This window comes from Peromyscus californicus, unplaced genomic scaffold, assembly GCF_007827085.1.
Source record: "Peromyscus californicus insignis strain IS unplaced genomic scaffold, ASM782708v3 Scaffold_1__1_contigs__length_55948999, whole genome shotgun sequence".
NCBI lineage: Eukaryota > Metazoa > Chordata > Mammalia > Rodentia > Cricetidae > Peromyscus > Peromyscus californicus.
The window spans coordinates 47,813,750-47,841,121 of NW_026294492.1; the positions used below are offsets into that span (position 1 = coordinate 47,813,750).

General features: G+C 47.0%; 1 protein-coding gene across 3 annotated transcripts in view; it reads left to right on the forward strand.

Annotated features, from left to right (window-relative positions):
* Positions 1-3,674: 3,674 nt before the first annotated feature.
* Akap8l (A-kinase anchoring protein 8 like) overlaps positions 3,675-27,372 on the forward strand; it is a 33,834-nt gene continuing 10,136 nt past the window's right edge. The window contains exons 1-13 of one of the 3 annotated variants that reach the window (XM_052746767.1): positions 3,675-3,804; positions 9,293-9,367; positions 15,694-15,726; positions 15,978-16,035; positions 16,138-16,218; positions 17,915-18,368; positions 18,462-18,558; positions 18,637-18,707; positions 18,984-19,047; positions 19,915-20,023; positions 21,442-21,583; positions 21,672-21,777; positions 21,979-22,109. In XM_052746767.1, coding sequence (XP_052602727.1) covers positions 3,792-3,804; positions 9,293-9,367; positions 15,694-15,726; positions 15,978-16,035; positions 16,138-16,218; positions 17,915-18,368; positions 18,462-18,558; positions 18,637-18,707; positions 18,984-19,047; positions 19,915-20,023; positions 21,442-21,583; positions 21,672-21,777; positions 21,979-22,109 — 1,434 coding nt within the window. In that variant the 5' untranslated portion in view covers positions 3,675-3,791. Of the gene's footprint in view, positions 3,805-9,292; positions 9,368-15,693; positions 15,727-15,977; positions 16,219-17,914; positions 18,369-18,461; positions 18,559-18,636; positions 18,708-18,983; positions 19,048-19,914; positions 20,024-21,441; positions 21,584-21,671; positions 21,778-21,978; positions 22,110-27,372 lie in introns of all 3 variants that reach the window. The other 2 variants (XM_052746766.1, XM_052746768.1) reach the window with 2 other exon arrangements.

The following is a 27,372-nucleotide window of genomic DNA, read 5'->3' on the forward strand; positions in this document are numbered from 1 at the left end:
TTTCCCTGCTGGCCACCAAATTGACCAGACACAAGTGAGGATAAGTCCAAGTTCTCAGCTTTTGGCCCTTGGTACTGTGGGTGGCGGTGGGGCTCTGGTTGTCTGGGGAAGCGGCTCCCCTGAGCTGAGGAACCAGGGCTCTGGTTGGCTGGTCTGGGAAGGGAGCCAAGACAGAAGCGTTGGTTGGGTTTAACCAGCAGCGATAACACGCCTGCAGGAGTTGTTCTGGCCTTTTTGCTGTAACCAAGGGAAGGAGCTCCTGGTGGGCGTTGGGTAGAAGTGCATATCTGCTGGAAGCTTTGGGTGGGAATGAGGTTGCAGAGTTGGGACTCCGCTATCTTTAAGCTAAGACTTTAAATGCAATGCTGGGGACTTTATCCCAGGCCTTGAACATACCACACAAATGTACTGCCACTGAGCTATACCTTGCTAGATCCAAGGGAAATGTCAAGAAGAGACAAGAACCCAGATAACAAGGGGGAAAGGAGTTTTGTTTTAATCATTTATTTGTTTTTTCAAGGCAGGGTGTGGCCCTGGCTGTCCTGGAACTAGCTCTGTAGACGAGGCCAGCTTTGAACTCAGATTGGAATGGTGGAATTAAAGGCATACGCCACCACCACCACCTGCCTTGTTTTAACTTTTTAAAATTTTCTTTTTTTCCTTTTTTGTTTGTTTGTTTTTGTTTATGTTTTTTTGAGACAGGGTTTCTCTGTGTAACAGCCCTGGCTGTCCTGGAACTCACTTTGTAATCCAGACTAGCCTTGAACTCAGTGATCTGCCTGCCTCTGCCTCCTGAGTGCTGGGGTTAAAGGCGTATGCCACTACCACCTGGCCAAAATCAATTTTTAATATATAAAAGCACTAGAGTAGATCTTTTATTTTGTTTTTCTAAACAGGGTTTCTCTGTGTAGCCTTGGCTGTCCTAGAACTAGCCCTGTAGACTAGGCTGGCCTTGAACTCACAGAGATCCACCTGCCTCTACCTCCCTAGGGCTGGGATTAAAGGCGTGGGCTACCACAGCCTAGCATTAGAGTGGATTTTGAAAGATCCAATGACAGTAACATGGGAAGGCCTTGCTACTCACTGATGGCTGTGTCTTTGCACACAGTTAACAGGGAAAGATTTTTTTTTAATATTTTAAATGTATTTATTTTTATTTCACGTACATTGGTGTTTTGCCATGGGTGTTGGGTCTCAGGAACTGGAGTTACAGACAGTTGTGAGCTGCCATGTGGGTGCTGGGAATTGAACCAGGGTCGCTCTGGAAGAGCAGTCAGTGCTCTTAACCAGTAAGCCATCTCTCCAGCCCTGGGAAGCCTCTACAAGGGTCACCTACCATTCTTACAACAGGGGTCTTTTCCTAAAACTCCTGAGCCTAACAGATCTCTGCATAAACAACTCTGTGGTCTCAAATGAAGTAGCCTTAACCTTTGACTGGCTTGAGCTCAACCCATGAGGACATCAGAAATTAAAACCTTGGGTGAAATGACTGCTGTGGCAAATGCCACAATGGAACTACAGTATCTAGAGGAGATAATCATGGGGCCCTACTTTATCTGGATGTCAGACAGCAGCACCCCAAAGCAGTAGTGCACACAAAGCAGACCTCTGTTGCGTGTTCTGAATTAGATGCACAGAGTGCACTGCAAGTGGCTCCTGCATGGTGCAACAAGGTCTGCACAAGTATGTTTGGGGAGGGAGTGTTATCCCGACATTTTTACCTGGATCAGTGGTGAAAATAAGCCCTTGTTAATCACAGCAACTATACTTCTCTACCTCCCCCTCCCCGTCTAAATTATGGAGAAGCCCATTTTGGGGGCTATCATATTAACTATTTACGTTTCTTTAAAGGATGTAGACTTTTAAGGAATGTCATTATTATTACCCCTAAAGAAACTGGTAACAAGGACTGAGAGATGGCTCAGTGGCAAAGAGCACATAGTGCTCTTGCAGAGGACTTGGGTTTGGTTCCCAGCACCCACACGGCAGCTCACAGCCAGTAACTCCAACCCAGGGTATCCAACACCCTCTTCTGACCACCTCAGGCATTAAGGATGTGTGTGGCTGCACAGATATACATTCAAGCGAAACATACATAAACCTAAAAAAATGGCCGGGCGGTGGCATGCCTTTAATCCCAGCACTCGGGAGGCAGAGGCAGGTGGATTTCTGTGAGTTCAAGGCCAGCCTGGGCTACAGAGTGAGTTCCAGGAAAGGCGCAAAGCTACACAGAGAAACCCTGTCTCGAAAAACAAAACAGAACAAAAAAAAAAAAAAAAAAACTAAAAAAATGAACGGATAACCATTACTTAGTACTAATACAACACCCTACTTTAAAATTTCCCCAGACCACAAAAAGGTGCATGAATGATAGAAGCACAGCTTGATGCAGTTTCCCAAATGCTAAGTTTTATTTACAGTGTCCCTCCCAGGAATTATGAGATCTGTCTCATGATGACTTCCCACACAGCCAGGCATGGTGCTTAAAGCAAGGCTGGTACTGAGCTGCGCTTTTTGTTTTGTAGAACTGAGCATTGAGCACAGGTTCTCATGTGTGAAGATTTGCAATAATGCGTGATACGATCAGATATATTGCTTGCATAACAAATTCCATACACAAACATTTATCTAAAAAATAATTTTTTTATACATAGGTGACCCTGGCTAGCCATAAATTTGCTATGTAAACTAAGCTGTGCCTGAACTCACAGAGATCTGCTTTCCACTGGGTGCTGGGATTAAAGCAGGTGCCACCAAGTCCAACTATTAATTTTTAAAACAAAGTCATATACTCAGTGTCCTTTCAGGCTCAGTCTCCCAAATGCTGAGATTACAGGTGTAAGCCACCATGACCAGGTTTTTTCTGTTTTAAAATGCATTTTTTTCCTGTTTTGCAGTGTTGGAATCTCACACATGCCTTCCATATATGCTAGGATAACGTTCTCTACCACCAAGCTACATCCTCAACCCTTACAAATACTATTGATTGTTATGTAATGATTAATGAGAAAATAATATTTACTTCGTGAAACTGGCCCCAGCTGTTTTTCACCTCGTGAGACAGGGTCTCAGTGTAACCTGGAGTGCCTAAGAACTCATACAGCATAATCTGACCTCAAACTCAAAGCCATTCTTATGCCTCAGGCTGCTGTGTCTTAGAATTACAGGAGCCACCTACCACACGTGTCCAGGCTCATTTATTTAAACATTATCTCACGTAATGTTTGTCAGGACCTTGTTTGGCAGTTAGATCTTCATTTTCTCATTTCAGCGTAGCTTTACCATTCTAGTTTTGGAACTGAAAAGCCAGAGGAATACACGAACGAGTTTGGCTATCATTTCAAATGCCAAAGGAATACATGAATGGCTTTGGCTAGCATTTCAGTGGCGGAGCTTAGGACAATTGCCTGCGCTACCACTGGCAGGAGTCCAGCAAACAGACACCGGCACCCGCCACGCGTGGGCTCCGGCCTCTGGGTTGCACGTAGCCCCGCCCCTTCGAACTCTACCTCCCCGTCGTCTCCATTTGGCCTATCAGCGCAGGCTTTGGGTAACAGGAGGCGGTGGTAGGGCGGGGCCATTAGGGGTTGGCAGTATCTCCAACCACTGTTGCGAAGAAGTATAGAAATAGACAGCTAACTGGCCCAATGGACGTGAAGTCCGAGGCTGGCACGAGCCAATGAGATCAGGAGGTGGGGCTGGGCGTGTGTGGAAGGGCCCCCAAAGATTGTTGTGGCGTCAGACGCGCGGAGCAGCGGTCTCTGTCCACGGCTCGGGTGTTCGCTGCCGTCATGAGCTACACAGGTAGGCCCAGCAGGGTGAAGGACGCGCTCCGGGCCGGGGAGGGTCAAGACGGGCTGAGGCATGCCAGGCTCGCCCACGCCTCCCTTGGCGTCGCGGTCACTGCCCTCTGCGGTCACAAAATGGCGCCTCAGGCCCTTCGCTTCGGGGTCGCATCCGTCAAGTCTCGGCTCCCAGTGACCTCAGCCGGGCATCCCGGACTCCTGGCTGCTCGAAGCCTGGCTTGTGTCTTCTGTGACCGTAGGCTCCGAGCCTCGGCGTTAGGTCCCAGCTTCCACGGCCCACGGCCCTGGCTAGTGCCCCACGGACCTCCACGTCCTAAGACGTCGGTTCTCAGGCCTGAGCATTTGAGATCAGTCCGTTGTCTCGGCTGCTGTCGCCATTGCCTCCCCCGCACAGTTTCAGTGCAAAACGTCGTGGATCCTTACTCTCGCCACTCCCCTCTTCATCTGGGCCAAAGCTGGGAGGAGCGCCAGGCCCCCGGGAGGGGGAGATCGGTAAATATATGAAGGTCTGAGCTATGCAGGGAGCTTTAGGGACCGAGCTTGAACCTTGGCAAGGAATGACTATTCTCCACATAATTGATTCAACTCACCGAAAAGGTGATGAGTAGGCACTGGGAATACTGACAAAATTTTCTTAAGCAGCTTATAGGCGAGGGCAGACATGAGTAGAACAATAAATAAGTGCACACTGTATTCCTGGGTCCTGGGTAACCTGCAGGGATTCGGCCATTACACAGAGAGCTTCGAGGCCTCTGGGAAGAGGTGAGATTTAAGAAGAGATGTGAGCGGAATAAAAGAGAGTATAGATAGCTGGCCCAATACCGTCCTGGACTGGAACTGCCTACCTCCTTAGATCTTGCTAGGGAGATCAGTGGTATTTGAGCAAAGAGGAAGGTGGGTGATGAGCAGGATGAGGGGGTGTGGAATATGTTTGAGTGACTGTAAATCATTCCTGGGTGAGTTGCCAAGGCTGCCTGGGTTTGCCTTGCCAGTGACCAATGAAACTTACCAGTTAGCGCCATAGAGCCATAGACAGTGCCTCCTACTTCGCTGGAGGTATTTCAGGCTTGAACTTAATGTGGTTGCTGGGTAACCCACATTCTGCTAGGAATGTTCAAGGCTCTGAATGGAACCTAAGCTGCTGGCTTCTGTATAGGCCCTTTCTGCTAGTCCTTGGTTAAAAGCTTGCCAAGAACCTTGGGTTTTCTAACAAGCATCCCCTAGGCCAGTGGTTCTCAATCAGGGTGATTCTGCCTGCCTCTTACCTCCGGGCGGGGGGGGGGGGGGGGGGGGGGGGGGGGGGAGTTGACAGTATCTAGAGTCCTGTTTTGTTGTCTCATCTTGGAGTGTGGAAGGGAGTATGCAGTGCTACTGACATCTAGTGGATAAAGGGTAGGACTACTGCTCTGCAGCCTGGAGTACCTAGTATGGCTTCCACCGCAATTTTTTTTTTTTTTAAATGCTAAACATCTGAGGTTAGGTAGGAGTGTTGGGAGGTTTTGCAGCAATATTAGTTGGAAAGGAAAATCGTTAAGTAGAACTAATGCTTAATGTCTCTAGAATTAAGATGTAATTCTCTTCACCAGGTCTGACCAAGAATTGAAAACTGTTCTTCTGCATTTAGAAACAGGGCTACTGAAGAACAAGAGGATGAATTTTATCTTATGAGATAGCTTGAGAATGAGGCATTTATATTTACAGATGAGGAAACTGAATTAGTTTACTAATGGCCAAGTTTGAATTTCAGCTTCAGGTCTTGTTAGGCTGTAATCCTGGGTTTTGTGGGCACTGAAGTAGCCAAGCTAATGAGCTGATTAGTTTCCCTTTCCTCTTGTTAGACTAAAAGCCAGCAGTAACTGTTTTGTTTTGTTTTTTTTCTCCAGACAGTGTTTCTCTGTGTAGTTTTGGAGCCTGTCCTGGATCTCGAGCTGTAGATCCTCCTGCCTCTGCCTCCCGAGTGCTGGAACTAAAGGCGTGTGCCACCACCGCCCAGCCAGCAGTAACTTTGTAATATGGTTCTTTCCCTTTAAAGAAACTAACCAGAAAGCTGGGCTTTGTGGTACATCACCCCCCCCCCCGCCCCTCCCCCCCCCCCAGACAGGGTTTCTCCATATAGTTTTGATGCCTGTCCTGGATCTCAGCTCTGTAGACCAGGCTGGCCTAAAACTCAGAGATCTGCCTGGCTCTGACTCCCGAGTGCTGGGATTAAAGATGTGCACCACTGCCACCAGGCCTTGTGGTTTATTCTTATAATCCCAGCACTTAAGAGACAGGAATGTAAGTTGAAGACCAGCCTAGGCTAACTCTGTCTCAGAAAACAAAAACCCGTAAAAGGTTACTAAATTCAAAGACATTTTAAGACACTTTTGTTTGTTAAGAGTCTCGAACTAAAGCTGGGCGGTGGTGGCGCACACCTTTAATCCCATCACTCAGGAAGCAGAGGCAGGTTGATCTCTGTGAGTTTGAGGCCAGCCTGGTCTACAGATCGAGATCCAGGACAGGCACCAAAACTACACAGAGAAACCCTGTCTCGAAAAAACAACAACAACAAAAAAGAGTCTCACACTATATCTTGGGCTGGCTTCCCATCTTAAAATGTAGCCCAGGCTGGCCTTGAACTCATTTTCCTTTGTGTTAGATTAAGTCACTTTAGTATAACTTAGAGGTTAAGTCCTGGAAGCTTTGAATTGTATGTCACTGGTATTATGTGTATGTGTGTATGCCTATATGTGGGTGTGTGCACATGTGTGTGGATGTCCATAGAAGCCAGAAGAGGATGTCGGATCCCCTGGAGTTGGAGTTACAGGTGGTAATGAGCCAACATGCTGGTGCTGGGAACCAAACTCAGTTCTGCAAGAGCAGCACATTCAGCTTTGGAACCCATCTCTAGTATGAAGTGGGGAGGGTGGGAACAGGAGAAAACAGCAGGAAAAAAAAAATCTATAATCAGGCCTTCGAACAAAGGTCTGACATGTACTGTTTTTTTTATAGAACACTTATCTCACGGCTTCGTTGTGTTCAAAATGCCACAAGTGCTAATAGCTGGTGGTTCTGGCCTAGATTACATTTAGGGTGACAGTTGTTATCTGAAAGCTTGTCTGGTACTGGAATCCCTATCTCCAACATGACTCAAGCTCCTGTATCTGGCAAATTAATTCTAGCTGTGGTTATATGCCATATGGGTTGCTCTGTAGGGCCACCAGAAGAACTCTAACAATGTGGCAGCTGTTTTTCCTCAGACTAGAAAGATCCAAGAACAGTTCAGAAGGCTCAAAAGTCAGTCATTTCTACATGACTTAGTGATCACACCAGCTACCTGTTACTCTAGAGTGAGGTGGGGGAGACTGTCATCTCAGGAAGGCAGAATCATTCCAGTTCATATCAGAGGTTGGTTATCAGCATCTTTCTCCATCTCTGTATTTGCAGCACTGGGGATGGAACCTCAGGGACTCCTGCGTGCCCGACAAGTACTCACTTTGTGTGTGTGTGTGTGTGTCTGTGTGTCTGTGTGTGTGTCTGTATGTCTATGTCTGTCTGGGAGATACAGATTTGCCCCACCTGTCAGTCCCTATCTTTAGTTGGTTTTTGTTGTTGTTCATGGAGGAGCTAAGACTCTCTTATGAGTAAACATAAACGCTTTGCTCTGCAGTTTTCTTACTGAACTCAGAATGTGTGTCCGTCAAGATGTAGTGTTTCATTATAGTTGCAGTATACTCAGCCTTCTACATCTTCTAGTTCTGTTTTTGTGGGTTCAGCCAATAGAGGATTGAAAATATTTGCGGGGGGAGTGTATCTCTACTAACCATGTACAGAGTTTATATAAAAGGGACTTCAGCATTTGTGAATCTACCTTTCTTTTTTTTTTTTTTTTTTTTTCGAGACAGGGTTTCTCTGTGTAGCTTTGCGCCTTTTCCTGGAACTCACTTGGTAGCCCAGGCTGGCCTCGAACTCACAGAGATCCACCTGGCTCTGCCTCCCGAGTGCTGGGATTGAAAGCGTGCGCCACCACCGCCCGGCGAATCTACCTTTCTTTGAATGGGAGAGCCTGTTCTGGAATAAGTCCCTAGCAGATAACTGACAGCTATCCGTAAATTGCACAGTATGTGCCAGGCCTGGTAGCACAGGCTTGTAATTCTAACATCCAAGGAGAGTCACAAGTTCAACACCGGCCAGGGTTACAGAATGAAGTCGAGGCCTTTACGGGCAACTAAGTGAATACATCTCAAAATGCAAAGTCAATAAAAAAGGAGGACTGGAGATACAGTGCAGTGATGGAGTGCTTGCCTAATAAACTACCCACCACACCAGGGTGCATACTGTAACCCCAGCATTTGGGAGATGGAGACAGGAGAATTACAAATTTGAGGTTCTGTATCGAGACCCTACTGAACAATCCAAATCAGGGCTCAGTAGTGGAGTCCAGGTCCCTGAATTAGATCCTCACCTCTGGGGTGGAAAACAAAACAAAACAAAACCTGAAGAGAAGCCACATTACATAGCTGACTGTGATAATCCATGCCTGCAGTTCCAGCTATTACAGCTTAAGCAGTGCAGTGAGACCTCAAGTTACCATATTACATAAAGTCTGGGGGCGTTTTGGTGGCAGGGCTGTTAATGGATTTATTTAAAAAAAAAAAAAAAAAGCAGTGGAAAAGGTTGGATTGGATACAATATCCTGATTATTCTCTACAGTTGAACTCCCCAGTGAATGTTTTTCGTGTTTAGTGTTGTGTATGCACATAATATGTGTACAGGTTTATGTATAAACCAGAGGTCAACTTTGGTGTCATTTTTCTGGTGCCAACTACCTTGGTTTTTTTTTAGCAGGGTCCCATTAGCCTAGAACTTGCTGATTGCACTAAGCTGACTGGTTAGCAAGCCCAAGGATTCACGGGTGTCGTCTCCCCAGTTCTGGGAACTGTACACCACCCTTTATATGGGTCTGGGGATGAGACTCAGGTCTCGACGCTTGTGCAGCAAACGCTTTACTAGCTGAACTGTTTCCCCAGCCTTGCTTTCAGAGGCTTGCGGTTTTGTGTATTTAAGTTTGTATTTTGTTTATATGTGTCTGTGCATTTACATGTATGTGTTTGTGTGAGTGTATCAGACATGTGTATGAAGGTGCCCCTGGAGACCAGAAGAGGACATTAGACCCCTTGGAGCTGGAGTTAACAGGTGGCTGTGAGCTGCTTGATGTGGGTTTTGGGATCTGACTCTAGTCCTCATGATTGAGCAGCAGTTTCTCTTAACTCCTGAACCATCTGTCCAGCCCCTCTGTGGGTTGGTTGGTTTGTTTTTTAAATAAATTAGTTTATTTAATTTCATGCATATGAGTATTTTGCCTGAGTGCATATCTGTGCACCACTAGGTTTTAGAGGTTTCTCAGCTGAAGGGAGACCTGCCTGCTAGTTTCTATTGAAATGTCGTCTTAGTCACTTTCCTATGGCTGGTTTGGGGGAAATTAACCACCTTGTACATATGTTTAGGTTTTGTCCAAGGATCCGAAACCACTTTGCAGTCGACATACTCTGACACTAGCGCCCAGCCCACCTGTGATTATGGTAAGTGTGGCCCTGGTGGGAACCAGAGTGCTCTGCCTTCTGCTTGGTTGCTTCTAAGGCTTTGCTCTCACCGTGTCTTGCTTTATTAAATCCAAACTGAGGAATGGTACTGTGGCCCATTTGAATAGCTTGTGCTTCTTTGGGGCAGTCTGTAAGTGATAGCTGTGCTACTGAGTGAGCTGGCCTGTAAAACATTGACTCTTTTGACTTTTTCACATTTTGTGGAAGTAATATGGTTCTTGACCAAAGATAGAGCTTCAGTAAATCTCCCTTGAGGATCTAGGAAGAAGCCTGTTAGAGTGTAGCAGATTTTGACATTGGAACATATGACATTGTTATCTACAAAGTTTTTACTAGAGAGCATTACAATTGCGTTACAAAATAAAATTTGCAAAAAAAATTTAATAGTGTTTAGAGAAAGTTTATGATTTTGTTTTTTGTTTTGTTTTGTTTTGTTTTTTTAATTTATTTATTATGGTATGTATGTCTCCATACCAGAAGAGGGCACCAGATCTCATAGGTGGTTGCTGGGAATTGAACGCAGGACCTCTGTGAGAGCAGCCAGTGCTCTTAACCTCTGAGCCATCTCTCCAGCCCCCAGTTTATGGTTTTTGTATTGAGTCCATTCAGAGCCGCCATCTGCTGAAGGCAACTGGAAAAGGTTGATGGAGGAGAGAGCAAGCTGTTCTTTCAACCCTCCCGCCCCCGAGTATCTAGCTGCATTGCAGGATTGCAGCTAGGCTGTCTAAGCCAGTGGACACACATTGAAGGGACTTCCCAGTTGATAAGTGAACTGGGAATAAACGGAAGTAGTCACCCAGTGAGCGCCGCAGGTGCTGCTCCGCTGCCAGTGCAGCCCAGACCTGAGGAGAGCTGGTCTCGGGAGTTTGTTCTCCTCTTTCACCGTTTGCGTCCCATTGAGACATCTAGCTGGCCTGTTTGCGTCCTTCTCTTCCCTTTTCTTTCCATTTATTTATGTGTGTGTGCCACCGCATGCATGTGAAGGTCAGAGGAGACAACTTAGGAATAGGTTCTCTCCTTCTCCCCTTATGTGGCTTCCAGAATGAAACTCAGGTAGTTCTGTTGAATTGCCTTTGTATCCATTGAACATCCATTATCTATTACTATTTCTGAAGTCTCTGTTCTTTTTCAGTGGCCTAGTGTATGTTAATTATTGGATAATATAAGTCTTGAAATCTCTTAAGTCTTGAGTCCCATGGATTTGTCCTTTCATTTTAACTTTTTGCCAGTTTTCTTTTTCAGATTTATTTGTATTTATTTTATCTGTGTGGGTGTATTGCCTACATGTATGTCTGTGCACCATATGTGTGCAGTGCCCTGCTGATCCTGTAGAAATGGACAGAAAGTTATTAGTTACCATGTGGGTGCTGAAAGGATCCCATGCAAGAGCAGCAAGTGTTCTTAAATGCTGAGCTATCACTTCAGCCTCTGCCTGGATTTATTCTTCTTTTCTTTTCTCTGGTTTTGTTTGTTTGTTTTTTGAGGCAGGGGTTCAGGGGGTCTCACTGTGTAGCCTTGGCTGGCATGGAACTCACAGGATCTGACTGCATCTGCCTCCTGAATGCTGGGATTAAAGACGTGTGCCACCTTTCTTGTCTTTTTAATTATTTGTTTCTTTTGTTTTGTTTGGAGGTTTTCATGACAGGGTTTCTCTGTGTACCCCTGGCTGTCCTGGAACTCACTATGTAGACCAGGCTGGCTTCAAACTCACAGAGATCCACCTGCCTCTGTCTCCCAAGTGCTGGAATTAAAGGTATGTGCCACCACATCTGACTTTTTTTTACTCTTTTTAAAAAACTGTCTTACTTATAATTTGTTTGCTTTTGCACATAAAATTTTAAAGTCATTGCATCATATTTTATCAAAATAAATCCTGAAGAGATTTTTGTTTTGTTTTGAGACAAGTTCTCACTGTGTAACCCTATCTGGATTGGAACTTGCTACGTAAACCAGGCTTAAACTCACAGATTTGCCAGTTTCTGCCTAGTAAGACTAAAGGCATTTTGTACCACTGTGTTTAGCCATACATTGACTTTTTAATTAATTTATTTTCATTTTTAAAATTTAATTTATATGAATGTTTTGCCTGCATGTGTATCTGTGCATTGTTTATGTGCATAGTGTCCTCAGCAGCCAGGAGAGGACATTGACTCCCCTAGTACTGAAGTTACATCATAAATTCTGTGTTGAAGGTAAAGCCACAGAACACGTGGCGACATACAGATTAATAGAAATGGGCTAAGTTTAGTTATAAGAGCTAGCTAGCAAGAAAATTGAGCCATAGGCCATGGCCATGTTATTTGTAATTGGAAAAAAAAAAAAAACTAAACTGGTTCCCAACTCATAGAGATCTACCTGCCTCTACCACCCAAGTGCATTATGAGTTTTTCCTCTAACTTACTTTTCCACTAATTTTAGCTGGGCATGGTTGTGCATGCCTTTAATCCCAGCACTCAGGAGGCAGAGGTAAGTGAATCTTTGTGAGTTTGAGGCCAGCCTGGTCTACAAAGCAAGTTCCAGGATAGTCAGCGCTGTTACACAGAGAAACCCTGTCTAGAAAAGCAAAAAAAAAAAAAAATTCCGTGTTGATAACTACCCGTGTGTTAGTTAGGGTTCTCTAAAGGAACAGGACTAATTGACAGTGTGTGTGTGTGTGTGTGTGTGTGTGTGTGTGTGTACATATTAAAAGGAGGTTTATTAGAGTGACTTATAGGCTGTGGTCCAGGTAATCCAACAGTGACTGTACCCTGATAGAAAGGCCAAGAATCTGGTAGTGTCCACAAGACTAGATGTCTCAGTAGTCCTAAGCTGGTGCTGGAGTCCCCTGGAGGATTCTTCCTAGGGAACTTCTGGTCTCCAGTCTGCACTGGACTCCTGAAGAAGAAGGTTCTCAAACCAGCGGAGGAGTACCTCAGCAGCAGGATAGAGGAACTTGCCAGCGAGAGTGAGGGCAAGCAGGCAAACAGCAAAAGCTTCCTTCTTCCATGTCCTTTTCTGTGGGCTGCCACCACAAGGTGTGGCTCAGATTTAGGGTGGGTTCTGACCTCAAATGATCCAGTCAAGAAAAATCCCCCACAGGCTGCCCAGCTGCTTGGATTTTAGTTGATTCCAGATGTCAAGTCCAGATGACAACCAACATTAGCCATGACAACCTGGTTGTCATCTCGCTGGGCAGGTAGATTATAATCCTTAATGTTGATCCAGTAGAACATGTTCACCTGGTCTGCTGGCATCTCTTAATATGGTCATCTTCTCTTTTTGAGACAGGATCTTGTTTTGTGTCACCAGATGGCATGGAACTTTTGCTAGTCCTCCTGACTTTCCTCCCTCAGTACTGGGATTATAGGTGCAGAGGACCATACTCAACTTAGCTTTCTTTTGAAATTTCCTCTGATAGCCAGGTGTGGTGGCACACGCCTTTCATCAGCACTTGGGAAAGAGAGGTAGGCATATCTCTGTGAGGTTTGAGGTCAGCCTGGTCTACATAGCTGGGCAGCCAGAGCTATATAGTGAGACCTTGTCTCAAAAATAACTATGCCAGGTGGCAGCATTTGCCTTTAATCCCAGCACTGAGGAGGCAGAGGCAGGTAGATCTCTGAGTTTGAGGCCAACCTGGTCTACAGAGCAAGTTCCAGGACAGCCAGGGCTCCACAGAGAAACCCTGTCTCGAAAAACCAGTGCATACATACATACATAAATTTCTTTTGTCAACCATGAATTCATTCCCTCTAGACAGAGTCAGTAGAGATGCCTTTTCTGAAGAGGCAGTTCTCATGGACGCACATTCTAGATGTAGCTTCTTTCTGAAGGAACAGCTCCCTACCTCCACCTCCTGAGAGTCCCTCAGAGAGTTGCAGTCATTCCAGGTATAGCAAGTAGCATGTAGTGAATGTTTGCCTGTAGCTCGTGTAGGCATTAAACTTGGGATCCTCCCAAGTAAGTGGGATTACAGGCCTATGCTTAACATCTGGTGGCAATCCTGTCATAGGAGGCCATTTGTCTATCCTTGAAATGTAAAGTCGTCCACTGGCTCACTCCCACTGCCTTCCCTTGTACTACCTTATTTGGTTCTAGGAGCTCCTTGGTAGCAAAAGCCTGGATGACACTTAGAGCCTGCCCCACAGAGTCCTAGTGTGTTTGTGCTTGACTCCCAGTCCTGTCTCCTGAAAACTGGTGTCCACTGTTTGTGATACTGTCAACCTTGTGGCCAGGCTCTGAGCTCTGATTCTCCTTGTGACTCTGCTGACCTTCTTTCTTGCCTGTGGAAATGGCTCCTAGATCACTCTTCTCTTCTAAGGTCTTTCTCTTCCGTATGTTCTCTAAACAGCAAGCAGCATTCCAGTATGAACAGCATCTATGTGTTTGGTTGCTCTGAGATACTTGTTGCACAGACATGTAGTTTGGATTTTCTCATCCTGAAAGGATGTTTGCTTTGTGAGTTCTCATGCCACAGTTTATTAAATGAAGTAGTCTTCTAGAATTTCTAACTGGTTTCCATCTTCCTCCCATTTTGTTGTGTGTAGCCCAAATGCAGATGGTCGCCACTTAGTTTCCCTGTTTCTGTCATTGACTATGCTGTCTTCTCACTGCTGTTTGGTTTCCTGTCCAAGGATAAGTATGGTTTGTCTGTCAGTGGAGCAGAGATAGCATGCACTAGGAGATGACTGGGTTCTCACCAGAGATACGAGCAAAGTGGGCATCTGTACTGTGTGTCCCTCTGGGGAATCCCATTGACTCAATTCTCAAGTGGCTTTTGCACCTTTGGACTTTATTCTCCAAAAGGTGTGGATTTTTACTACATATGATCAGACCCAGGGTACATTTAGTTTATGATTCAGATTGTTCTTTCAAAGACTTTTTTTAAGCTAGGGGTTGTTTTGTTTTTTGGGTTTGTTGTTGTTGTTGTTGTTGTTTTTGAGACAGTCTTAAAACATCCAAAACAGAATCTCATAACCTGGAACTTCCTGTGTAGACCACGATGGCCTTGAACTCACAGAGTTCTGCTTGCCTCTGCCCCCTGGGATTTTTTAAGCAGGGTCTCTCTCTGTAGCCTAGGATGGCCTGGGACTTACTATGTAGCCTAAACTTGTTTGGGACTTGCACAGGTCCTTTTGCCTCTGAGTGCTAGAGTTGCAGATGTGCATCACCACGCTTGGTTCTGAGAGCCCCTTATCGTCCTTCCCTGACAAACTGTGCACCTAGACATAATGGCGTCATTCAGGGACTTCTTGTCCTCCCCTGACAAACTGTGCACTTAGACATAATGGCGTCGTTCAAGGACTTCTTGGCCCTCCCTGTTCAGGCAGATGGTTAGGGTTCCTGGACCATTTGTTTCTCTGCTCCAGTTGGGTGATAGTGTGTGTTGCATGGCTTTTCCTGGGGCACTGGGAACAAATGTCTATACCTTAGGTATGACACCAATAGTTGACCAAAGGAAGAAAATCCAGTCCAGTTTAGCTTGGTGAACTTGATTTTAACTGGGGTTACTTACAGAAGATGGGTGAGGGGTTATTTCTAGGAACACACACAACTTGCAGACATCTACATCACAGAAGCGTTTTCCTCAAAGCAATCGTTAACTGTACATATGTCCTTGGGCAGGGAAGGAGCTTTGTGTGCTGTTCACCACTTTCATAAGTGAATTAAAGTAGACTCAATCTTGCAGGATATCATGAGGGCAGTGACACCTGATCTGACTTTAAGACAGCAATGGCCATGTAATACTCAGAGGACAGAGTTCCACAGCAGGGTGATGATTTCATTGTGAATATGTACTTTTTGTACAGAGGTTTTTAATGTTTATTCAGTCAGTAAGTCACTCACCAGTCAGTCATTCAGTCATTTGTTATTTTGTCATACAGGATAAAACTCTGAGTTTTATTCCTAGACCTCATAATTAGCTGTGTCCAGTATGTTTATATACAAGGCTTCTCAGGGCCTTGCACATGCTAGGCAGATACTGTAACCTGCAGTCTCTGAGGCACTGTGAGCTCTTTGCTTCCTCCAGTTAGTGCTTATCCACAAGTGGGAAGGTCCTCTTCTAAGTCTGTAGGGAAGGAGTGTAGAAGCCAAGTTTATTACCTGAGAGTGTTAGAAACAGGAGGCTCTTTAACTACCACATCCCCAGAGCTGAGTATCAGGGCAGGGAGTGGCCAGGTTTGTCTGTATGGTATTTATTGTTCAGCACCTTGGAAAGTTGAGTCAGGTACTGAGAGCAACTACTTTGGAATTAAATTGTATTAAGCTTAAGTTCATATTGTACTAGAAGCTACTATAGGAATAATTGCCCTTTTTGCTTTCTGTAGGATATGGAACTTGGAACTCTGGGACAAATAGAGGCAAGTATCTGGCCATACTCCTCTCCTTTGGACAGTACCATTTATATTTCTCTAACTGCCCATGTGGTCAAGCAGGGTTTAGGTGGGTGTCTCCAGGGCTAGCACAATGAGAAGGCCTACCCAGCCTCAAGTGGCTAAGAGTTCCCCTAGCTTGTTTTTGACCAAAACCACTTTTTTTTCTGTTTGTGTCTGCTTCCTCCTCCCTTATCCCCACCCCGGCTATCTCTACCCCTCTGTCTCCCTATCTGCAGGCTACGAGAACTATGGTTATGGCTATGGCTATGGCCAGGATAACACCACCAACTATGGGTATGGTATGGCCACTTCACACTCTTGGGAAATGGCTAGCTCTGACACAAATGCAAACCCTAGTGCCTCGGGTAGCGCCAGTGCCGATTCCGTTTTATCCAGAATTAACCAGCGCTTAGATATGATGCCGCACTTGGAGACAGACATGATACAAGGAGGTGTGTACGGCTCAGGTGGAGAAAGGTGAGTTGGGGTGCTGCTAGGGGCTAAGGTTCTTCAGGGTTAACACTCCTATCTGCTGGAATCTTTCCGGAACACGCCTTGGTGTCTGCTTTTTCTCTCCTTGCTCTGTGCTCCCCAGATGCTGTGCTCCTAATGAGGTCCACTGTGCTCCCCTTTTCTGACCTGTCGTCCTCCCTGCTAACCCCATGGCCAACTCCCCCGTGTGCAGGGGAGCAAGCAGGCCCCAGTTGTCTTTACCAAACCCACAGAATGGCTCCTCAGGAGTAGAGTATCATGACAGTTAGGTATTCAGTCTAAATTTTAAATCTTGCATAGTGCCAGGGCAGGGCAAATTGGGTTTGCTGAGAAGGATGAGATAAGCCTTTGGGGCTAACTTCTGGGAGCCTAGTCATCTCCACCCAAGAGGTTAGGCAGATAAGAGTACTTAATGGCCACTTGCTGGTGTCTTATAAGTGTGTACTTGTTGAAAGCATCCCTGGGGCAAACTTTTGTCCTGGTTTTGTAGATAGGGCTACTGAAGTGCAAGCAGGTCACAGCCTTTGCCTGAGTGTAAATAAATGGTAGGACTGCTCCTCACCCTCAAATCTGTCCTACTGCAGAGGATCCCCCATGTGTGTGGTCATTGGCTGAATTGGTTTCAGTTTGGTTCAGGAGTGCTTGTGCCATAGTAAGAAGGGCACATATATTTCTAGCATAGGATGAAGGGACACTGGATAGCTTCGAGTGATAGATGAGGGAGACCAGACAGTGAGGAGGGAGGGGCTGGGCTGGTCTCTGGGAGGACCAAATAAAGCCCCAGGTCTCCTGAGGAAGAGCAAGAGACTTGGCTTACATGGTCCACACTGCTGCAGGGCAGCTTGCTATACCATAATACCTTGGAGTGGTGCCTGGGATAAATGTCAGATGCCTTATCTTTTGCAAGTGTTGATGCTTCCCAGTGAGGCTTGGAGAAGAAAGTGCAGAGAGGGCCCTATACCTGTGAGGTGTGTGGGAAGTGAGCCTAAGCCTGGGCTATAGCTGAGGGTAAACCATCTCTGTCCTAGGCAAGTGGTCCAGCCTCCTTATTAGGTGCTGTGTTGAGTTTTTTGTTTGCCTGTTTTCAGTGCTAGAGCTAGAACCCCCAGCCTTGAAGCTGGGCAAGTGCTCTACAGCTGAACTACAAACCCAGCCCTTTCTGACCCCTTGGTAAGCTCATAATATCTCCTGAGAAATGTTCCACATTTCGTATCACTTGTTCTAGGTAGTAAGAGCTTTACAGGATTTAAGGGTACCCCCAACCATCGAAGATGGAACTAGCGCAGTGTTCTCATAGATATTGAAAAAGCATTCATTGTGCCTAGCTCTGATCATAAGGAATAGCTTTGGCCATTGTAATTACCATAGGTTAAATACTCTTGAAAGGCTGTGGAAGCAGCCTTGTCCCTCAGTTGGATAAGAGCTATCCTTCCATCTGTCACTCTTTAGGGTCTCCAAACAGGTGCATGGCTGTGTTCAAGTTCCCCATGAGGAACTCTTGCTGCCTCTGATCTTCTATTCTGTGGCTTTTCTGAACAACAACAAGCCTATCTTATAGAATTTTCTGTTGGGCTAAGACTGGGAGTGACTGAGTAGGACAGGGCAAGAGCTATAGGCTAGGCCATTTGGAGTTGAGGAACTTCAAGGGCCTCTCCTTGATGCTTGCCATGTGTCTCCACAGATATGACTCCTATGAGGCCTGTGACTCAAGGGCCATCCTGAGTGAACGAGACCTCTACAGGTCTGGCTATGACTATGGCGAGCTTGACCCTGAGATGGAAATGGCCTATGAGGGCCAATACGATGCCTACCGTGACCAGTTTCGAATGCGTGGAGGAGATACATTTGGTCCAAGGGCTCAGGGCTGGGCCCGGGATGCCCGGAGTGGACGGCCAATGGCCTCGGGCTATGGGCGCATGTGGGAAGACCCCATGGGGGCCCGGGGCCAGTGCATGCCTGGTGCCTCCCGGCTGCCTTCCCTCTTCTCCCAGAACATCATCCCCGAGTATGGCATGTTCCAGGGCATGCGTGGTGGGGGTGCCTTCTCTGGTGGCTCCCGATTTGGCTTTGGATTTGGCAATGGCATGAAGCAGATGAGGCGGACCTGGAAGACCTGGACCACAGCTGACTTCCGGGTGAGTAAGCTGGCATACCTCTCCTGACCTTTGCTGGGGTATGGCTACCACTATGGCTACCACCTCTAACTTGGCTCATTCTTTCTGACCCAGACGAAAAAGAAGAAGAGAAAGCTGGGTGGCAGTCCTGATGAGCCAGACAGCAAAGCTACGAGAACAGACTGCTCAGACAACAGTGACTCGGACAATGGTAAGTTGGGCAGCCTGGGGTCCTGCTCCCTGCCCCCAGGAGGCTCCTGGACTGAGCTCGCCTATTCTCCCTTTGTAGATGAAGGCACTGAGGGGGAAGCTGCAGAGGGTACTGAAAGTGCTGAGGCAATGGAGAAAGGCTCCCGAGCAGTAAGTAACCCTGGACCCCAGGCTCCTGCTTTCTGCAGGGGGGGGCCTAGGAGGCTTTGCTACAGGGGTCACAGGCAATGTGGTGTCACCCGTATGCATAGGTGGTGAGTGGCTAGCACACTAGCAATGTGTTTCCTTGGGAGAGGTGGGGATGTGCAGGCCTCTGTGCAGCAGATGATGGGAAGGGGATGATGCTCCCGGTCCTGACCCTTAATCCTTTAGAGCCAGTATAAGTAACTGCCCTTTAAAAAGTGGAATTTTAAAATTGTGTGTTAGGAAGGAGAGGACGAGGAGGGAAAAGAGGATGGGAGAGAAGAAGGCAAAGAAGATTCAGAAAAAGGTAAGTTTTCCAGGGGTACCTAGGTACTGGGGAGGCTCTTCCAGGTGCTTGTAGTGGGAGGGATCCAGCTGAGGGCAGGGTTGTGGCAGAAATATGGCTGGCTGGGGACCTTCCTTATGGGACTGGGTATATGTAGGAACGGCTTCGTCTTATTTTGCCCTCCCAGTCTGCCTGTTCTTCCTAAGAGAAGGTTATTAATGGTGTGGCCCCCAGCCTAGCACTTTGGTTTTGCCTTCAGGTGGGGGCAGCAAGCAAAAATGTGGGGAGCCCCAGGCACACCCCCTCCCCTTGGTCCCTCAGTAACACACAGTTCCGAGTCCTCAGTGGCTGGTGTCCGAGCTGGGACCCTTGGTGCAGTTTTTACGGCTCTGGTTTGCGTGTCCTCTCCCTTAGCGCCTCTCCAGCCCTTGTTGGGAGTCCGTGTCCCCCCACCTGAGTGATGAGCGCCAGCAGGTACCTAACAGTAAATCCAGCCTCAGCCCACTGTTGCCGCGGTGCCCGGTGGGGGGTGGGCAGGGCCATGCGATCGGCCTCCCTGCATCCCGCCACCCAGTCCCTCTGAACACGCCTGTGTTCCCACCAAGACAGCCTGTCTTTGCCTTCTAGCTTCTCTGCACCCACTCTGCAGAGAGTGAGCGTGTTCCGGAAAATAGAGGGGTCAGCACGTGTACCCCCTCTCCTGGTGCCTAAGCCAAATCTACTTCATGCTCAGCCCAGGGCACCCAGCCCTGCTCATGGCCTGAGGCTTTATGTATACAGCTGCTCTCAGATGGACCCTCTGGAGTGGACAGCGGGTGATTCAGCCACAGGCCACAGGGTCTAATCTATTAGAGTCCTGCTCGTAATTTTGCCTTTCTGTTACCACAGGGGCCCTGACCGCCCAGGATGAGAGCAGCCAGGCCAAGCGCAAGTTGCAGGCAAGCAAGAAAAGCCAAGACAAGCAGAAAAAACGACAGCGAGACCGAATGGTGGAAAGGTAACTGTCTTCCCTCTGTCCCCCTGACTCTGCCTCGCTCTGGGGCTGCTACCAGGAGAGCAGGGCCATAACTCTGCCATCTCGCCGCCCTCTGGCCTCCCTTGGGAGCCGCCACCTGCTCTGCTGTGCATGGACCCTGCTTCCCGCCAGGCCCAGCTCCCAAGTCCAGACTCGTCCCCTGCCCCTCTGTGGCCACCTGGCGACCGCTGCCACCTGTGGCCTGAGACCTGGCCCTGCTCAGCACGATTACCCAGAAGTTCCAGCGCTAGGTCACTCAGCGCACAAGCCCTGAGGTGCGCAGGGGGCCCGATGCCCCTGAGGGAGGGGGCCAGCTCATCAGAGACTCAAGGTCCAAGGCGCCTGTGCCACCCCAGCTAGCTGCCAAGAGGCCGCCGCCGTGCCCAGGAGAGATAACAGCACCAGTGGGCTATGGCAGCCTCTGGGTCTGCTGTTGGCCCTGCCCACCGGCCCCCTCTGGCCGGGCCTGTCTGTGGCTGAGCCCTTCACGCCCCTTGGTCGGGTCTGTCTGCCCTCAGGGCTCCCGCAATGGCGCTTGCCTCCTCCGCCTCAGACTCTTGCTCTTGCTGGACCTTCCACTCAGCCTCGCCGGCGCCCGGCCCCTGGGCTCTTCAGACAAAGCTGACCCCGTGGCCCAGATAAGGACGTCCGGCAGAGGTAGGGACCCGCCCCGAGGCCTCGGTGGCGGCTGGCCTCCTCCGCCCCTTGCCACGGCGGCCTGTTCCAGCCCAGGCCCTAGACCCCAGGCTTCTGCTGTGGACACGAGGCCCAGACAGAGCACCTCGCCCAGTGATTCCAGGCTGCCCTCTGGCAGGCCAGGCGGGCACCCTCCTTCCAGCTCAGACTGGTCTCTTCTTGGAAGAGGAAGATGAGGCAGCAGGTGCCCAGGCCTGCTGCCTCCCGTCCCTCCTGACACCACCCCCAGGCATTCTGAGCAGAGGATGGGCTGGGCCTTTGAGTCCCCCCGACCCCAGAAGGAAGATGCAGCACCTTTTCAGGCACTGCCTCGGGACTGCGTACTCCACTCTGCACCTCAGAGCCTCCTGGCTCTCGCCAGGGCATCCTTCCTTCTGGTCCCCATCTGGGCCAAATGTACAAGCTCCTGCCCAGCCTTGGTAGAGAGGCCCTCCGACAACCTTCCAGCGACTCTTGGCCTGTTGCAGCAGTAGCTGCCTCGGGTCCCAGCCTCCTGCCTGTGGGAAGGAAGAGTTCTTCCCCTAACCCCCACGTTGCTGTAACTGCAGCCTGCTCCTGACCCTATCAGTCCCAGCCTACCCCTCTGCTGGGACTGCACTTCAAATCGAGGCCTGTTTCAAGGCCTGCAGCTGGGTTGGGTGAAGTAGCAGTGACATTTCCTGGGACCCTTGCAGCCTCATCTGCTTCTTTCCCTCCTGTGGCAGGATCCAGTTTGTGTGTTCTCTCTGCAAATACCGGACCTTCTATGAGGATGAGATGGGTAGCCACCTTGATAGCAAGTTCCACAAGGAACACTTCAAATATGTAGGCACCAAGCTTCCCAAGCAGACTGCTGACTTCCTGCAGGTAAGCTTCTGAGTAGCGCATCTGCTGCTGATGTCTCCAGTCTCTGGCACCCCTGGGCAGTCGACACAAACATCTATGTCTCTGATAGGAATATGTCACCAACAAGACCAAGAAGACAGAGGAGCTCCGAAAAACTGTGGAGGACCTTGATGGTCTGATCCAACAAATCTACAGAGACCAAGATCTGACCCAAGGTGAGGAGGTTCCATCCACCAGGATGGCTGCCACCAGGTAGGCAGGCCCCTAGCCTGCCCTTCTCTGCTTCTCAGTGCAGTGATGTGATGTGCCTCTGGTCACTGAGTCTCAGGCTCCTGGAGAAGTGGCAGGGAAAGTTAAGCGAGTCTGATGTCTTTGGCACTTGAGACCATGATGACTGCTTTCCTCTGCCCCTACAGAAATTGCTATGGAGCATTTTGTAAAGAAGGTGGAGGCAGCCCATTGTGCAGCCTGTGACCTCTTCATCCCGATGCAGTTTGGAATCATCCAAAAGCATCTCAAGACTATGGATCACAACCGGAACCGCAGGGTGAGTTGGGGCCCGGGTGTTCTGGGGTTGTAGCCTCTGCTTACCCATGAAGGACTGGGAGGGAGGCAGGGACAAGAAGGAAGGCCAAGGAGATACATGTAAACTGTTTGACAGATGTGACATTAAACTGAACTTTTGTCCTTTTTTGTTTGTTTGTTTGTTTGTTTTGGGTTTGTTTGTTTTTTTTTTTTTTTTTTTTGGTTTGTTTGGTTTGGTTTGGGTTTTTTTGAGACAGGGTTTCTCTGTGTATCTTTGGAGCCTGTCCTGGAACTCAATCTGTAGATCAGGCTGGCCTCAAACTCACAGAAATCTGCCTGTCTCTGCCTCCCAAGTGCTGGAATTAAAGGTGTGCGCCACCACCGCCCGGCTGAACTGAACTTTTAAGGAGCACCTTGGGATATGGGTCCTTCATATACACAAGGATCAACAGCTAAATTAGTTTCAGAAAACACAGGCCAACGAACAGTACTAATGTGGCTAAAGGAGAGAAGGGAAGTAACTTCAGAGGCTTGCTTCTGTCACTGGCAGTGTTCAAGTAGTCGAGTAAAAGTACCAGTTAGTGATGAACTAGAGACATCTGCCATGAAGGATATAGGGAGCTGGTCTGGGGCCATGTGGATAAGAATGACTTTGGGAATGAAGAGGAGAAATGCTGGCAAAAGACAGGAACAAGACATTGGCCTGTGGGAGGGAACCAGGAGCCTTGGATGACTCCCATTCCCAGGAACTGAGTAGACGGTGATGCTGTTAGGGTTGTGGACAGAAGTATATGGTATGCGGGGCAGGGAAAGAAGCACACTTAGTAGGAAAATGGGTACATTGTACCTCCTTTTCCAGTGTGTTCCCAGGCCTTTCTTTCTTTGTTTTTAATTATGCCCCCTACCCGCTGCTAGGTCGGCCCACTAGAGGCCGGTGCTGAGTCCGCTCTGCCCACACCAGCTCGCCGCATCTACCACTCGGGTTTATATGTTCCCAGGCCTTTCTGAGGCCAAAGTAATGGTGTTTGTTTTGGTGGTGTTTTGTTTTGAGCTTATAATAGAATTACATCATTTTCTCCCTTTTTTCCTCCCTACAAATCTTCCACATGCCTCCTTTACTTTGTTCTCTTTCAAATTCATGGCCTCTTTTTCTTTAATTCTTGTTACATATGAGAACGTGTGTGTGTGTGTGTGTGTGTGTGTGTGTGTGTGTGTGTGTGTGTGTGTGTGTGTGTGTGTATTCCTAAGTAGATAAATGCAACCTTCTCAGTCTGCATAATGTTATTTGTATGTTTATGTCTCCAGAGCTGATCTAAAATTGGATAACTGCACTCTTCCCTGGGGAAGGCTGTTTCTCCCACTCTCAGCGTGTTTTAGTTGCCTGTAGTTCTTGGTCTAGGTTGAGGCCTCTTGAGTTTTCCATTTCACATAAGCATTATCTATTGGTTTCATCCTGTCCTTTTCAAATAACGTTTAGGCAGCCATGTTATGAGACTTCATGGATGTAGCTTCTGATATTTCTAGAAGATACAATCTCAGCAAATTGCCTGTTCCTTTGGCTCTTACAGTCTTTTCACTCCTTCTTCCTCAACAATTCCTGAGCCTTAGACACAGAAGTTATATAAATGTATACGCTGGGACTGAGCTCCACAATCTGCATTTTGATTGGTTGTAGTTTTCTGTAATGGTCCCTGACTTTTACAAAGAGAAGTTTCCTTGATGGGGAGTGGAGACTGCACTTAAGCAGTGGGGACAAGGACAAGGATTTAGAATGTAGTTCAGGATTATGCTGTAAGAGTCAAGTGGTGGCTGTAGGTTCTCCTCCAAGATCCATGACCTCACCAGCCTTGGCAGGTGGCTGGGTTTCTAGTACCAGCATAATTTCCCTCCTGTTGAACAGGCCTTAAGTCCCATTAGGGAGGGGAGGTTATTGAAGATGGAGAATGCATGACATTAATAAAATGTAGGAAAAATTAGCAATAGCTAAGAAAATATAAAGTCAGAATTGACATAGAGATTTTGCCTTTGATGAAATTACAGGTGAGGCAATTTTAATGCAGTTTAAATGCTACATGTTTGAAAGTTTCAGACTAGCCAGATATGATGGTGGGTTCACACCTGTAATCCCAGCATGTGGGAAGCCCAGACAGAAGGGTTGTTAGCTCCAGGCCAGCCTGGGCTACAGAGTAAAGCTCTATTTAGGAAAGAAAAGTATGCTTCAGACTACAGAAGGACTAGAAAAACTTCTATATATTACTAATATTTTGGTAACTGAATACTAAGTTGTAATTGAGGTACATTTATAATAATAATAATAATAACAACAACAACAGCATCACAATCTGTCCATTTTACAATATACAGATTGTGGCAAGATGGTGGCGCACGCCTTTAATCCCAGCACTTGGGAGGCAGAGGCAGGCAGATCTGAGTGAGTTCCAGGACAGCCAGGGCTATAACACAGAGAAACCCTGTCTCAGAAATCTACCTGTATAATGTTATTTGTATGTTTATGTCTGGGTTGGTGGTACACACCTGTAATCCTAGCACTGGAGAAACTGAGAAGGATTGCAAGCTTAATTCAGCCTGAACTACATTAGACAATGTCAGGAAGAAAAAGAAGGGAGGGAGGGAGGGAGACAGACAGACAGACTGGGAAGGCAAGGGTAGAAGGGTAGCTCAATTGATAAAGAGCCTGGTGTGCAAGGGTGCAGACCTGTGTTCTGATCACTGACTGTAGATGTTCCTTGGCTTACTTGGCTGGTGGCCATGTCTTCTGGGCATTTACAAAGCTTTCTTTTCTGTATGATTCTCCTGTGTGGCTTTGTTTGTTTGTTTGTTTTTCTAGACAGGGTTTCTCTGTGTAGCCCTGGCTGTCCTGGAACTCACTCTGTAGACCAGGCTGGCCTTGCACTCACAGAGATCCTTCTGCATCTGCCTCCCAAGTGCTGGGATTAAAGGTTTATAGCACCACTGCCTGGCTATTCTATGTAGCTCTTATAAGGACACTTGTCACTGGATTTAAGAACTACCTAGGTAATTAGATTAGTTACTTTTATCATTGCTGTGACCATTTAAAGAAGGTAGAGTTTATTTTGGTTCACAGTCCAAAGGGACAGCCCATCATGGTGGGGAAGCCATGTTTAGCAGGAGTTTGAGACAGCTAGTAGCATTACATAACACCATGGAAACAGGCAGTCTTGGCTTCTTATAATCATCTCAGGTCCCAGGGACACAGAGACAGGTAGATTCCTAAAGCTCTTTGATCAGCCAGTCTAGATAAATTGATGAGCCTCAGGTTCAGTGAGGGATCCTGAATCAAATAAAATGGTGGAGAGTGATAAAGACAGATAAGCCAACATCTCTAGCTCCTATACACAAGTACACATACACTAACTAGTACACATGTGTACACACACTACATACACATCCTATATAGACACAACTTTTTTTTTTCTTGAAATTAGAATTCAGTGGTTTTGAGTTGATCCCACAGACCACAGAGTTCTGCAACCACACCACAGTTGACTATAGAATATATTAGCTGTCACCACCACCACCACCCCCCAATGTTTCATCCAGCTCTGGTCCTAGGGAATTTCCAGTTTCCTGTGTGTTTGCCTATTTCTAACATTGTCTATAGATTCTTATATAATGCATGGTCTGTAATTGCTTCTTTCTCTGTGAGCATGGCATTTTCAGGGATCTCTACATTGTAGCATGTACCAACTTCATTCTTTGTATGAATTAATGTATTCATTGTTTAAATATACTGGGTTTTTTGTTTTTCTAAATCCACTCATCTTAGGCAGTGGTTCTCAACCTTCCTAATGCTGTAACCCTTTAATACAGTTTCTCTTGTTGTGGTGACCCCCAACCATAATATTATTTTAGTTGCTACTTCATAATAATTTTGGTATTGTTATGAATTATAATGTAATTTTGCTATTGTTAAGACTCATAATGTAAATATTTGATATGTGACCTCTGCGAAAGGGTCATTCAGTATCCCCCAAGGGGTCATGACCCACAGGTTGAGAACCATTGTTCTTAGGCATTTGGGTTTCCACCTTTTAGCTATAATGAATAATGCTCTTGGGAACATTTGTTTACAGGTTAATGTGTGGACATGTTTTTTATTTCTCTTGGCTATATACCTAGGAATAGAATGTCTGTATTAAAGTGTAATTCTTAATTGCTTTAAGCAGCTATGAAATTGTTTTCCAAAGTTGCTGCACCATTTTATATACTCACAGGCATCATGGGAGTGTTCAAGCTTCTCTATAGTCTCACGAGTGTTATTAGTTTGAGACAGATCTCAGTAGCCCAGACTCACCTCTCTCGGTAGCTGAACTCCTACTCCTCCTGTCTGGAATTATAGCCATGTGTCCCCATGCCAAGTTTACATAGTGTTGGAAATGGAACTATGGCCTTATGCATGCTAGGCAAGCAGTCTGCCAGCTGAGCTACATGCCCAGCCTTTTCAACCATGTTTACTACCTAACACTTGGTCTAGCCATCCTAGTGAGTAAAAAGTGCTATTCTTGGGTAAAAGTCTACTCAGATTCCTGGATCATTTAAAAATTGTGTTCTTTTCAGTTACTCGGGTTTTGTGTTGCTTTTAGATGTTTTTGTATTTGCATTGCTGAGGATTGGATTTAGGACCTTGTTCATGCACTCTACTAACTAAGCTATATCCCCAGTCCTATCATTCTTGGTATATTTGAGACACATATCTCTTATATGATAGGATTTGCAAATACTTTTCCCATTTTGTGGGTTTTTCCACTTTATTTTTTCCAGACAGGGTATCACTATATAGCTCTGGCTGTCCTGGAATTCACCATGTAGACTAGGCTGGCCTCAGAGAGATCCATCTGCCTCTTTCTCCCAAGTGCCAGGATTAAAGGCATGTACCACCATGCCCGGCTATTTTTTTTACCTTCTTAATATGTCTTTTACTTGACAAAAGGATTTGTTAATGTTTATTGTTGTTTTAAATTATTTAAATGTTATTTTTAAATGTGTGTGTGTGTGTGTGTGTGTGTGTGTGTGTGTGTGTGTGTGTGTGTGTGTGCGCGCGCGCGCGCGCGCGCGCGCGCGCATATGCACATGTGAGTGCAGATGTCTGTGGAGGCCAGAAGAGAGCATCAGATTTCCTGGAGCTAGAACTACAGGTGGTTGTGAACTACCTAAATGTGGATACTAGGAACACACTCGGTCCTCTGAAAAACCAATTAACCCTTACCACTTGAGTCATCTCTCTAGCCCCTCACAAATGGTTT